General features: G+C 36.0%; 1 protein-coding gene across 1 annotated transcript in view; it reads right to left on the bottom strand.

Moving 5' to 3' along the window:
• The window catches only part of PSME4 (proteasome activator subunit 4), a 49,329-nt gene that overhangs the window by 22,002 nt on the left and 12,547 nt on the right, over nucleotides 1-14,780 (bottom strand). Inside the window, exons 10-20 of the mRNA XM_019612487.1 lie at nucleotides 14,307-14,405; nucleotides 13,724-13,793; nucleotides 13,313-13,380; nucleotides 12,553-12,768; nucleotides 11,490-11,647; nucleotides 9,765-9,860; nucleotides 2,138-2,193; nucleotides 1,033-1,089; nucleotides 797-852; nucleotides 588-686; nucleotides 54-116 (exon numbers count right to left, since the gene is read on the bottom strand). Of these exons, the coding sequence (XP_019468032.1) occupies nucleotides 54-116; nucleotides 588-686; nucleotides 797-852; nucleotides 1,033-1,089; nucleotides 2,138-2,193; nucleotides 9,765-9,860; nucleotides 11,490-11,647; nucleotides 12,553-12,768; nucleotides 13,313-13,380; nucleotides 13,724-13,793; nucleotides 14,307-14,405 (1,038 nt within the window). The remainder of the gene's footprint in view (nucleotides 1-53; nucleotides 117-587; nucleotides 687-796; nucleotides 853-1,032; nucleotides 1,090-2,137; nucleotides 2,194-9,764; nucleotides 9,861-11,489; nucleotides 11,648-12,552; nucleotides 12,769-13,312; nucleotides 13,381-13,723; nucleotides 13,794-14,306; nucleotides 14,406-14,780) is intronic.

Here is a 14,780-nt window from a genome sequence, read left to right as displayed (position 1 = left end):
AAATCAGCTTTTCTAGTAAATGGGTAAGTAATAGTATTAAGTGAAAGTATTACCTCATGCTGCAACATAACTCTGTCTATCAGCAAAGCTCTGATATGCTGTTTCTTTCCTTGAAGCTGGAAGGAAATACATAACTGGGTTTAGATTTCAATACGTACTGACTGAATTTCCACCTGGTACTTTTAATTTAATGTAGAAAATTGTGAGAATATATTGGTTTTTTTTCCCCACCTCAGGTAATGGTTTTCATTTTCCTATTTTCATTTTCTCTGGGAATAAGTTCCCTTTGTAACCAAAGGAAGCTCTGGTCACACAAATTACTAACAATTGTCAGAGCAGAGCATCATGCCAAGACTCAGATTCTGGTCTAAGGATGCTAACTGGTGGGTTACAATTCCAAAATGCTAAAAGCATAAGATTTCCAAATAAAAATACAAACATATTGCAAAACAATATTCTTTCACAGAAATTATATTTCAAAATCATGAAAATTTTCATTAGGACTGCAAAGAAAATGTGGAAAAAACCTTCCTGAGCATTAACAACTATTCTTCCCACACAGTTAAGCTTTGCAAAGAATTACTGACCCTGTTCTCCATTGATTTTTTCACTAGGTTAAAGCTTTTCCATCGGGAATCGAATTCGTGTTTGTGAGACCCTTGGAACTGCAAAACATCACTAATTATCTGCAGATAAAAAAATAATGAGAATTAATATTCATCTTCCAAAGTCAAGTCATCTTGTTTGCAAAATAAGAAGTATGTCATATCTTAAGGACTAAAAATAACAAGTATACCTTTATTATTAGAAATAAAGACTTGGTATCATCTTCTGAATTATCAAGTATGTAACCTGCAATTTGGAAAAAAATAATGTATTATCATATAGGAAAAGAGCTTTAAAATAAACAATTTCTATAAAGCTTAAGTATTACAGGCAAAGTAAAGGAAACAAGTTTCTTATGTTAAATTTAACATAAAAAGTATGTTAAATTTAACATTTCTTATATAAAGGTTGAATCCTTCTACTTACGTAACAGTTTCCTTGTAACCCTTGCAATAGTTTCACGATAATTCTCTCTTGATAAATCTGTACAAAATTAAACATATTCTTTATTATATAAACAAAAATTAATACTGAAGTACATCAGAAGAAACCTGGAGCAGACTACTCAGAAAACACAGTACAGATTATTGGACCTTCCTCCTCTGCCTTGGTAGATGGTTTCATTTATAACCACAGAATAAGGCAGATTGTTTAACATACAAAAATTAATGAGTTACACACTAAGCAGGGTGAAAGAAAAAGCCAAAAGAACACAGATGATACATCTCAGGGGATTAAGCCAATAAGAGACTGGGGATTTATTTCCCTTCAATGAATAGAGGAAAAGACAGCTTTGATCTGAATAAGAACAAAAATACAGAATCAAAAAACAGGCTCAGTAATATGAGCAAGTTTCTTGGAAACTTTTAAACCAGGATCATCTTGAATTGATATAAAAGATGACTAATTTAAAGCCCGTTCTCTACTACATATCTTACACGGCCACAAACTCACAGCTTGTAAATTAACTGACCAGATTATACAAGTGTCAAAGCAACTACAATCAGTCATCTGAAAAGCAGTTACTGTGCCTCCAACTCTTACTTAAACTTTCCAACTTGGAAGATAGTGAAGAACACAATAAAGCCCGAGGACAAAGCTACTCTGTCAACTTTGATGTTTCAGACTCTAAAGAATTGGACTCAAATAATCCTTTACCATTGAAGTGTGACTATTAAGTGCCCAGATTGTGTGACTGACCCTTTGATCTTCGAGCAGTTTACTCAGTCTTCAAATGAACTAGAAAGGCAGAAGGGAAAGGCACTGCTATTTTAATAGCAATGTTCCTTTTCTGAATGAACCACAGAAGCCTCCAATACTCGAGTGTTTATTTCATATCTATGTCTTTACCATAGCAGAAGAAAAAATGGAGTGTGCACAAATATCCCATTTTGGCCCAAGAAATGTCTTTAATACAGGGAATAATCAAAACTATGCTTTCAAGAAGAATCTACAGCTTTCACAGGTGAGTAGAGATGGGAAAACAACACAACACTTTGAGCCTGTTTGAGCAGAATTAGTTTCTACTTACCATATTCAACACCTGTGTACAGTTTTGTCTCTTCCAAAGATACCAGGCTTGGTACTCTGTGTGAAAACAAACCAAATATTACTACACAGTATGAAAATCACCGACAACATGAACTTTAGTGACATTTAATTAATTTTAACAAGCTAAATTTCACGTTGGTAGTGCCAAAAAGGTTTGGGTTAACTAAGTGTACACCTTAGTTCTCTAACAGTTATTAGGAAACCCTACTAATGTGTCAGACTGTATCAGAGAAGTACACTGTAAGGATACTTGGAGCCCACAATCTTGATTTTTCCTTTATCAGAAACTCAGTATCTGTCAAATCTATGATCACACTCATCACAACAAGCAAGGCTGTAGCCATTTTAGGCTAGGAAGGCCAGAAGAATTTGACTGCTGAATGGCAAAGCACTGAAGCAAGATCCTTTCCTGACAGGTTAAGTTGATGGAGCTCTTCTGACTCTGGTCCCCATAATCTACAGGAACTATACTTGTTGTTACTTCAAGTTCATAATCAGTAACTATAGAAAAAAAAACAAACAACAAAAACAACCATACTTTTCCAGGGTTTTGGTCTTCTTTTTTTTTAAAGTATAATTTTGAACCTTATTTACTTCATATATAACCACCATAAAGTACAAATTCAGACATCATGTTATGCTAATGAATGTAAATGAAATAAGAAAAGAAAGTGTAGGGTATGTTAACTACCTTTTTTCTCCTCTATTGCATTACTATGAACAAATTCAGGCTTTTAACAACAAACTATTCCAACTGCTTTGGAAAGAAAGTCAGGAGTAAAAAGTACCACTGTAATATTAAAAAGTATCAGCAAGTAATCCCTATTAAAAGAAATTTTTCACAAAAATTGCATCAACAGTACCATCACGGTAAACAAAGGTAAGTGATGCAATGTGAATCTACTCCTATTATAAATGCTAAATAATATATCAGAAAAACCTGGCTCCACATCTGAGCACTCCCTACCAGATACTAAGATAAGCTTTTAGACTTTCAGGCAACTGAAAAATTCTACCTGTCAGAACTAGAAAACAGGTTTATTTCTTCTCTAAAAAAAAAAGAAAAAAGAAAAAAAGCAACTCATTAAAAACATGACTGCTACAATTACTACACTGATTTGATAGAGGGGTGCAAATCTCAAGAAAAGCCTTGCAACCAGAGATTTTATAAACAGACTTGTCAGCTCTTGCAATGGTCATATCTGGACCAACAGATGTCAAATTCAAACATCTTTTTCTTAATGATTTGGGCATAAAGAGGCAAGTCATTTCCTCTTCCTCACTGTATTTTCCAGTACCACTAAGGTAACTTGAAAAACCATTCTGGAAGCTTCCCCCCGCCCCCAAATCTGCATCATCCTAGGTGCTCAAGAAATAAATTGACTGCTAATACAACTTCCAAAATATCTAATCTAAATTTGGTCCTTTAATAAAAGGTAAATGGTCCTTTAGGCCATAAGCACATTTTTACAAAGATTCTGTGGTCTCAAACCTGCTCTTAGAATCTACACGACTGACTTAGAAAAATGTCTGTTAGGAACTGCTTCAAGGTCAGGTCTTTCAAGGTGGGAAAGATACAAGAAAGTAATAATCCCAAGATTAATATCTTGAAGGAGGAGTGGAAGAAAAAGTGAACCATCCCACCACAAATACTTCTTGAAAGAAATGTAACAGATAAATTAACAATCTCAGGCAGAGAGACATTAAGTAATTATTTGCACAGTACACTGGATATGCTGATAGGTAAATGAGCTCATAGCAACATGTTTTTCCTCAAGCATTTTAATACATTTTTACCTTTAAACAGTTCTCCCTAATAAGAATTAAGTTCACATATGACTTTTCTATCCATGAGACAGCACAGAAAATTCAAGTGTGATTTAACAGGTTTCCCTTGCTGGTCTTCAGAGACTACAGTTTTTTGAGCTTTCCTTCATTGCCAGCTAGCCAAAAATCCAGCATTTAAAACTAAGCAAAAACAATGCTCAAGGATCTCTCTGCCCTCCAGGCAGAAGCCAGGAGCAGCAGAGCAGGAGCAACAAGTCAACACACGGTACTATGCAATCCTGACCCAGCCTGGGACTGTTCCCACAAACCATGACATCGTTCCACATGCAGAACCATTTATTTCAGCAGGGTTGCTTGCTAGTAGGGTGAAAATTCCTCATTCAAAATGCAACAAAGTTTTATAGTTGGCCAACTAAAAAGATCCATGCTACCATACTCTGCATTTCAAGTACTGGTCAAGAGAAAGCTTAAGGCTTTGCCTGGGATGTACAAAAGAAAACAATGTGTTTTCCATAACCACACAGTCGATACCCATAGCAAGATTGTCACTGCAATGCTTCATGCAATGTACAAATAACACCACCCTTCATTTCATATCAACACAAATTCCAAGAAAGCTTAAGGGCAAAGAGTGTCCACAACTATGGATAGAAGAAAAATTCCAACTAAGCAGAACTTTGAGGAGTTCATTCCCTTATTCGCTACAGTGCAAATCCATAAGCATCTTCATCTGAGAACAACTGATGCACTATGTTTGTACAGCTTCCAGACATTTCACTGAGCATTTTATTCAAGTGTCTGCAGGCATCTTTCTCAGCAAGACTTCAGCAGTAAGATACAGCTTTTCAGAAACAAAACTTTTCAGCATCGCTCCATGGAATCAATTACTGCAGACATACTGCACCACAGAATCATTAAGGTTGGAAAAGACCACTAAGATCATTTAGTCCAACCATCAACCCATCATCACCATGCCCACTAAATGGGCACCATGTCTCTCAGTGCAACATCTACCCTTTTCTTGAAAACCTCAAAGGACAGTGACTCCACCACCTCCCTGGGCAGCCTGCTCCATCCTAACTAACCAAGCTGAATGTAAGAGGTGGTGAAAAAGTCCCTTGACTAACCCTGTTTCTGCATCCCTAAAGCAGCTGCTGAGGATTACCTGGTTAATATGCAGGCAGCAAGAATGGGAAGCGAACATGAACTCAACCAAGCACCAGTGAGATTTTTCAACCTCTAAAAGCATTATCTTCTTTGCATCTGGAAAAACCTCTACTTGCACACCGTTACAGTTATTACAACAGAAAAAAAACCATTGACATTACTGTCAATTACAGCAGACCCTTAGGGAAAAGGGTAGACAACTTGCACAGAAGCACTGTGTGCCTACACACACTCTGCACAGCAGGGCAGCCATCACACTGTTTCTGCCAGCATGGAAAAAAGTGCATGCCATTTTCCCACACCTGTGACAGGGTAATTCACTGCAACTCTGACCAGCTGCACCAAAACTTCCTGCTACCAGAAAGGATTGCTCCTTGTAACCTCCTCAATTCTTTTCTTCCCTTTGCCTTTTAAAATAGCATGAGGCGTTTTTTAGTTAAGCTCTGATGGTTGTTTTCAGAAAGATGTAAATTATTTCCATAAATTACAGAAAAAAGCAAGGGAATTTTGCTCACAAACTTGGGCAAAAATATGGGGGAGAGAGGGGAATCATACAAACTACCCACTGCTTGGTCTCAGAAAATGCTGGAGCGTTATGAAATCCAAGCCATTTAAGCTCAAGTTCACTAAATAAAGCAATCACTCTCAACACTTCATAGCAACCTGAGCATACATACATACATGCTTTTGGGTCCACCAGGTGCATTCAGTACCAAACCCACTGCTATTCCTGTTCAGAGACTCCCAGTCAAAAGGTTTTAAAAAAGGGAAACTAGTAAATCATATGAAAACATTAATCTATATTGGCAGGAGACTCAAGAAGGCTCGAGCCAACGTACATACTTGGAGATAAACAATAGGTTTGAAATATTCAGCTAGCATTTATCAAGCAATGAAAATAAAGCTTTTTAACGTGAAGAAAATAGAAACAGAAAAGCTTTGTATGTTAACTATTCAAGAAGCAAATCCATTTCCCACCAACACAAACTGGAAGGGATACAAGACAAAGGCTCCTCTTAGCAAGGAGAAATATTAAAGAACAATAACATTCTGAAATTGAGTACTCTCAGTTGCTCAGTGTTAGGGAGCAATAAAATCTATTGGGAAGCATCTAGAAATGGATCAAGTGACTTTCCACAGAAAACTTATCATTCCAGAAGTGAACAGTGTAACAGATGAACATTAATCAGCATCCTTCTATGAAAATAACTGTAATACCACCTCTGTGATCAAACAAAAGAATCCCAGGTTAACAGTATGACAACAGAACACGTCAGGCTTCTTTCCACACATTACTAGAGAGGTCCTGCACTTGCAATAGATGTTTTCCTATTGTAAAACAACTTCAAAAGAATGATAGCAACAACAACCACCCAGCAGGAAATGTTTTCAGTGTCAGTGGAAAGCAGTCTGCTGTATTCATGGCTGCAATTTGTTTTTTCAAGGTTTAGGACAGGAAGGCAGACTCACTGCTTCTACCAGACCAGTGATCAAGCAGTGCTCTCAGCCCTCCTGGGGACTGCCTCATTTATGTAACACTACAAATTGAAATTTACCTTTACAAAAAAACAAAACCAAACCCCTCATGAGAGTTCTATGCAACACCACAGGTCGATTACACCAACCAGTAATGAAACGAGCATTCAGCCATGCTGTGGCATCTGTGACAAATGGTCAACATAAGATTTCTGTGATTAGCTTTCTGTATTACTTAAACTAAAAAAACCACCAATTAACTCCTCACTCATTTAAGTCATCTTGCTTCATACCGCACACACTGTTATGACTAAGTCAGTTAAATTAATTAGCAAATTAAATCAATTAAAATGTATGAAAGCTGCTTATAAACACCAGCAATAGTAAGGCTGAGAGAGTTGTAATATAGCAGCTATTTATTTGCCTCTTACTCACTGGATGTCCTTTAACAAAACATATCTACACACGGAGGCCAAGAGATATCAGTATATTTTGGCTCTACAAAGAAATAAATAATTAAATACATTGAAATAATCTCTCTTCTCCTTTCTTCTTCACTCCTGCCACTGCCTTCCCCATGGTCCCCCGCACAAGGCTGCAAACAGACCCCCAGAACAAGGTTTGTAAATACTTGGGCGACAGACATTTGTCAAACCACAAAACAGACACTAAAGGAAAAGAGCATCTGTGCAGAGGGAGCAGTCTGTACACCAATGGAGGTTATATACTACTGATTTTTTATTATTATTTAAGCAATACTTGCATTTAAATTATTCCTACACTGCCACACGAGGACAGTGAATATTACCAGCACCAGTGTTAGCTACCAACACTGCCCACTCAGTACTTAAAACAGGCATTCTGCGTAACTGAATTAGTCACTGACAACAAACATCCTTAGGTTTCTAATCAGTGCTTCATGTATGTTCTCAAGCCTGCTCCTACTGCACGCATCTGCTATCTTAACAAAAAACATCCCAAGAACTCAGAAAACAACCATAATTAAGATGAAACCCTCTCTATTCTAATACGAGGTGCTTTTGCTGAACTTGCTATATACAGTTGGCTTGTAATCTTTATTGCAGAATGTGGACACGTGGCATAGAAAGCAGCCTGTTTAATATTGCTTTTTAATAAGAAGATCTCTTCCTCCCTACAAACATCCCAGAGATTTCCTAGGGAAGGAAGAGGAAAGGCTGAGGCCCTGAAGAGCATGCATTCCATCTTGGCACCATTCTGTGATGCCTGCTTACTTACAGTAATCCATTAGGACACACATTTCATAAGAAGCACCTCCAAAATGAACACCATTTCATAGAATCACAGAATCATGATCACCATTTGCCTCAGATGGATCACTCAGCCTCCCAAGATGTTTAATTGATATTGATCTTTATAACTGTCCCTTCCAAATATATAGAATAAACTTACGAGGAGCTAACATATATTTGATAGGAAGTCTGTAAAACAGCGTGATGGGATCTCCTGAAGTATTCAATCCACCTTAAGAGGTCAAAAAATAATTATCTGTGCACATATCCACTCTATTTCCCTCAGATTTCCTATATTATATATTTTTTTTATATATATATAATTTGTGATTATTCAAATCACACAAAGAAAGAACTGAAGGATACACAAAATTCATTCAATTTCAGTTGGGAAAATCCAGAGCCCTGTATAGTGATTGAAAAGATCCACTGCTTTAAGCATGGTTTTTAAAAGCCTTGATATAAATGTAATAACTGGCTGCAAGATTTATTGTTTCATCAGTAAGTAGAAAGCCTGTTCAGAGCACAAATAATGAAGGATCCTCAAGCTCTACAGTCATTAAGTAGAACAAATTATTACATGTCAAAATTAAGATTTAAGAAAAATAAGATTTCCATTTCTTTAATCACAAATTGATTTCAGCATGCTGTTGTATAATTGTATGTATTCAATAAGGAAGCACAGATAACTAACAGAATGAAGCAAATCTTCAAATCTTCCATTCAAAACATTTATAAGATGATAATTTTGTCCTGAACTGTACATGAAGAGTTCACAGGTTCCACCCCAAAATACTAAAGGATGATCCTAAACAACCCAGACCAAGAATGAAACCACAGACATAGTCCCAAGATAAGGATTCAGACTGAATCAAGCAGTGATGCTAACACGGGTCCCACATCACATTACTGGTACAAGAACAGCCAATGACTGCCTTTCAGGTGGCCTTATTCCAGAAGATATTCCTAAATCAGGCTGAGTATCTTGCATTGTCTCTTTAAGTAAAAGATTACTTAGATTCCTTTGATTTTTTATATAGCCAATGGTAACTACCTCTGCACAGCATTCCAGCTTAACACATGCTCTTAGATACTCTCAAAAGAGAACTCTCACTTTTGCAAGGAGCTCACAGCAGCTGAGCACCCAAAGCAACACATCCGAATCTTGCCAAAGTTTGTTTAGACTTTTAGCAGTCAAAACTTGAGCCAAAAACCAAAATATTTCAGAAGTGCATTTCCAATCACCAAATAAGGACTTCTGCCATAAGCCACACTCTCCGTATTTCAAAACATGATATATAAGTACATGAACAGTGAGATCAAATTCAGTATTAATATTTCAACACAGTTTCTCAAACAAGTCAGTTCTTAAGCAGCAATCTATGAAACAAGACTATTTAAAGCCTAAACTACTATAAAGCGACAAGCATTGTTCTTGTTACTTCCCAATGAAAATTCACTCAGGCATCTTTGCTGGAGTTCTTATTACATTCCACAAGGGTAGGAGCATTTGAACAGGATTTACTTCCTACTTTAAGATAAGAAAACAGCCAGAAAGAAGCTAAGTTCAGAATGTGTGTTCGTTCAGGGAGATACAAACATTACTAGAGATGGCAGGCTTCTTTTGGAGGAGAAAAAACATACAAATATATGCCCAGCTTCCATTTCCTTCATATAAAATTGCATCAGCAATGCAATGCTGTCACATACCCTTTAAAAACATTTGCAACAGCTTCTGCAACTGATATTTTAAGTTTCTGCATCTTTACATACTGGTATGGGAGTTCCTTAAAAAGTCACTAGAAGCAGCTGGGTGTCAATGGCAATAAGAAAATACTGAAAAAATATGAAGTAATACCATAATATGCTACAGACATTTGTGATAGATAAATAAAATCTACTTACAGGTGAGCTACCCTTTCTCCTTTCAGAGGAGGCAGAATATTCCCAGAACCAATCAAGCAGTTATGCACTATGGCAAGACACTGCTGCACGTCATCTCTTAAAAAAAAACAAACAAAAACAACTGATTACTGTAACTGTCTTATTAAATACTTCAGAATATACAGAAGATAAACCATATGTTTTGTGATGTTTCATAAAAGAGTCTTTTTAAGCACTGCTTGCTTTCTGTAATCAGATTCTATTATTTACTGTCAACACTCATGTGGAGCTTTTGAAGTCTGCAAGAGGAAACTTAAGGATAATGAGAGGTATTTATTTACCCAATGGGGTAAAGCTGTCTGTTTTGAAGTTAGTGTGTTTTGTTAGTGCTATTGTTTGGAAGAGTTTTGTGAGATATAAAATTTATGATGTAAGAATCAACAAAAATGCTACTTATTGAAATAGTGCCATTTAAAGCACTAGCAGTTTCACCTGGCATCCTCATTTATTCACACTCATTACATCCTCAGCCACTTAAAGCATTCTCTATTCCTGCAGCTATGCTATCTTGTATTCCAATTTAATTTGCAATTCAGGCACTTGGCTAAATAGTCCTGATCATCATCATTTGTTTCTGTTAGGTAGCATAGTGGAGCCCTGATCAATTCAAAGCTCAATTTATAAACTAACTGCTTTACATACAAGGTGCCAAACAGAAACAGAAGAAAGCAAAACAAACAAAACAACAACACATGCAAATAAGCTAAAGACCTATAGGGAGACACATACTTTCTTCCTTTAGCCTAAGTATAAATTACAATTGCAATTTGGTGGCACTGATTTGTCAAGCATATATTGCCTTTTTCAGGAATAAAGCAGTGTGGGACCTTGGTAGGACAGAAATATATTTAGGAGCCTGATACACCCTGCTACAGGTATGGCAGTACTGTACTGTATGAGATATGATGTTAAACAATGAACATCTGATGAAGTATAAATACCTACATTTAGTTATATCAAGGGTAGGAGGATTTAATACAAGAAAAAGATTTCTTGAGAGGATTGTAAAAAGCTTCAGCCATTTGATACTCATAAATACTTTAGTACATAATAAACTCATGACTGTTTTGTGGTTAGGAAACTATCCTTCAAAGCCATGGTTTCACACTAACAAAGTGTAACAAGATTGGCTAATAGTAATCTTGCCTCCACTCGCCTTTGTTTATGCCACTGACACTCCATTACCTCCTCGGTTATCATACTGCCACTTCATGGACTCAATCCTTTCTATTGTAGTAAAGGGAGCACTAAAACTATTTGCAAGCCAAATTGGTTCTGCACCCCATTTCATACCTCAGGAAAGACAAATGATTATACCAAAGTAACAATAGAGAGTGCAGAGGGAAAACTTTCTTGCTGACTAAAATTTAAGAGTCATAATTTAGGGTATATATCAAAAACATCCACTCCTCTACAACAATATGAAGTATCCTCAGATTTTTTCAAAAAAGTTTTTCTGATCAAAATAATCTGTTATCATCTGTTATCAATTTCATGAAATGCACTTCCAACTTTATGCACTTTGAGAGGTTAAAAACCTGGGAAAGATACTTGGAATATCCTAAGACATTGTAACATTACAGCATTCTGCTCCTTAATGTCTGCAGTGCTAGTTCAGCTGGCAGTAACCACTTGGAGACATGAGTGGATAAAGGCATTTCCTCTGTATTATGCATTACCACTGACCTGGACATTTCAAGTTTTCCAGTTGCATAGTGCTCTAGTTTGGTGAGCTCAGGCTGAAGAAAAGTGTCCAACAAATAAAAAGCAAAGTTTATTTCCTCAGATGAAGGAACATGCCACTGGATGTCCAAGTTCCACAGGTCACCTGGTTTACCCCAGTCCTGTATTAAATAAAGACATCTCATATTAATCAAACAATGATACAAATACTTAAAAAAAAAAAAACACAAAACCAAACCTTTAAAAAACCACTTAGCATTACTGCAAAACACAAGAACTAGCTATATTCAGAGAACTTCAGGAAAAAAACAACATAGTAATCCCAAACCTAATATACTGTCTGCATACACCTGGAACATAACACATATCTGGAAGGACTAAAAGGCAAAGGACTGTTAAGGCGTAACTGAAGTATAACTTTCTTGTTTCTTTGGCCAGATTCAAATTCAAAAACATTACTGCAAATTCCTAAATAATACCGTATCTCCTTTTTTGGCAACAGTTTTGCAGTGATGTTCTTACACTCTTTTTTTGCATGTCCCCAAAATTACTTGTTGTATCTGATGATAACATTTATGTGAAAAGGAATAAGAAAAGACTATACAGCAGGTGAAAGATTAAGTTTGTTCCAGTGCAGCAGTGCTTTCTCTGACTGGATATTTAAGTGAACAGCAAAACTCTCGTGCAACCTTAACACTGCATTTCAAGATAGCTAGGTCTCAACTGAATGCATCATATAATTACAAGATTAAGAAACATGAGCAGACAACTTTTGCTTTACCTTATTGTAGTCATGCAATCATTGTAAAACACACATATCATAAAACATGTCATGCTGTATAATTACTCAAAACAAGTCAGTATTCATTTTTTGCTACCAATATAATTTTAAGAAACTTGAATATTTGCTCTACACATTTAAAAGCTTAAAGCATCTTTCAATTACACTTTCCATTGCTGCTACCTATGTTCAGAAATCTCCAAATTAAAACAAATAATATTGTGTATGATTGTTTTTTAAAACGAAAGTCAAATCCTCTAATCCTAAATAAATGAAAATCCTTGCCTTGATAGGAAAGTATTCAGAAAGAGGCTTGTCAAAGCCACCTGGCACACTGCAGTACTCTGTGGGGTAGATAAGTGTAGCAGAACGAAGAAGATGATGCAGTAGGTTACAAGACAGAATGTAACCCTGCTTACAGGTTAAATGTAGGGTTCGCTGCAGAATCTTCCCAAGCTGCTCCCTGTATGGTAGCAACTTCTTTCCATCCACTCGAGTGATCTAACAGGAAAGACAAACATTTGAAAAGTAAATATAGCAGATGGTGTTCTGGAGGACTAAAGAGATGATTACACCACTCAACTGATCCTGTACCACGTTTCATTCAGCATATCACACGAAATTTGGATTTAATACACAACTAGCACACAAACTACCACTTCTACTGTTGAAAAAGTGGCACACAAGAACTGTGAAAATACTTCCCTCTTCATCTTGTTCAAAGTTTTCTAGCATCGTTTATACATACTGAGATGCACTTTAAGACATCTACCTTTACCACAATACACTTTTCCCTAAATTGAACCCTCTTCTTTCTCTACTCCTTGATAACTGTTTGTAATAACTGCTTTAATATTATTCCATGTACAGCCCCCATGGTTATTTCCTTCAAATGACATCTATCTACACCCCATTTAGAGAAGAAAGTTATGCAATGTCATTCATAAAACATTTTGTTTAACAGCAGTATTCAATTTTGTTCTTTCAGAGGCATCAAATAAGATTCAATGGCATATGTGCTCAGTGAGAGTATTCTTTACAATACCTCTGACAAAAGCTGAAGATTCCAAAGTAGCTCCTTATCTAGTTCTTCATCACGTAACACATCATCATCTAGAGGAACAAACAAACAGCACTGCTGTAACCACACTGTGGACAGGTTTTGCAAGCCAGTAACATTATAGAACAGATGCCTGCGCTCCAAAAATTTTACTCACAAGCCCTCTATGGCTAACTTCCAACTAATATTTCATCCCCATCCAACTGAAATTTACTTCATTTAAAATCTTGAATACTTTGAGGAAATCACTAATTGTCTCCAAACATTAAATAAATAATTTTCCATTATTGAGATGAAATGATGAATAGACGTGGAAATTCTAAATATTATTTTCATGCTTAATGAAAGCAAATCCAAAACAAAGCAAGTGTAATATTAAAAATATTAAAAACTTACTGACTGTGAGGTGAGTTATAACATTGCAGCAATGTGGTACAAACAGTTTCAAGGATTCCTCTGGACGGCACTGGAAACAGCATTATGAATAGCCATTATAAATAGTTTTTTAAAAAGATGCAACACAAATTCAGTGTTGACACTGATACAAATCTTCTAATAATGTTACTAAGAAACACAGGCTATTCTCAAATTAACAACAATTCAACCTAGAGTCCATCTGACTTCACAGGCAGCCTGGTCTAGTACCAGATCTGGATGGTGGTGGCCCTGCTGTGGCAGTGGGGTTGAAATCTGATGATCCTTGAGGTCCCTTCCAACCCAAGCAATTCTATGATTATATAATTTTAAAACACTCATTAACACCAGTATTAAATTTAACATAAAAGCAATTAAGAAAATACTGCTAAATACAACCTTTTAATTTTAAGATACTAAGAGCTTCCTGTATTTTTAAGATATAAAAGATTTTATGTAAGAAAGTAGTATGGACTTCTTGGCTTTTCCTTTTTTTTTTTATTTTTTTTTAAACTAAAACTGTAATTGAGTGAAATAAGAGTGAAATAAGAGCATCCTCTCTCACTTTTACTGCAGCTCGACACATATCTGCAACCATTCGACCAGCAACTCTTGTCTCAAATATATTTGAAATGGCAAAATTGAAAACCTTCTCCAAGGCAACCTAAAATTAATAGAAAAGGACAGAGGTTAGCTTTTCATGTGCTTTTAAAAAAAAAAATATAAAACATTTTGTCTTACATAGAAGGCAGCGTCTGTATATAATATTGTTTTTTAAATATATGATAGCAGACATGATTCCCATTAGAAATCAGAACAGAGAAGACAAATCAGTTCTGTACAATGCCTGAAGCTGAGTAAAACTTAACCACTCAATTTAATTACATTAGAAAATAGAAAGGATAGAAAGCTGTGTGTGAATTAACTGCTCAGGAAAAAAATATCTTAATGGTATCAGTACATGTGACTCAGTTTATGTGCACCTATGCCTATCTGCATACTTACTGCCTCGAGCTATAACATAAATGCTGCTACAAAA

This window comes from Meleagris gallopavo, chromosome 2 (assembly GCF_000146605.3).
Source record: "Meleagris gallopavo isolate NT-WF06-2002-E0010 breed Aviagen turkey brand Nicholas breeding stock chromosome 2, Turkey_5.1, whole genome shotgun sequence".
Lineage (NCBI taxonomy): Eukaryota > Metazoa > Chordata > Aves > Galliformes > Phasianidae > Meleagris > Meleagris gallopavo.
The sequence above is the reverse complement of the archived record's forward strand: the minus strand, read 5'-3'. Positions and strand labels throughout refer to the sequence as shown.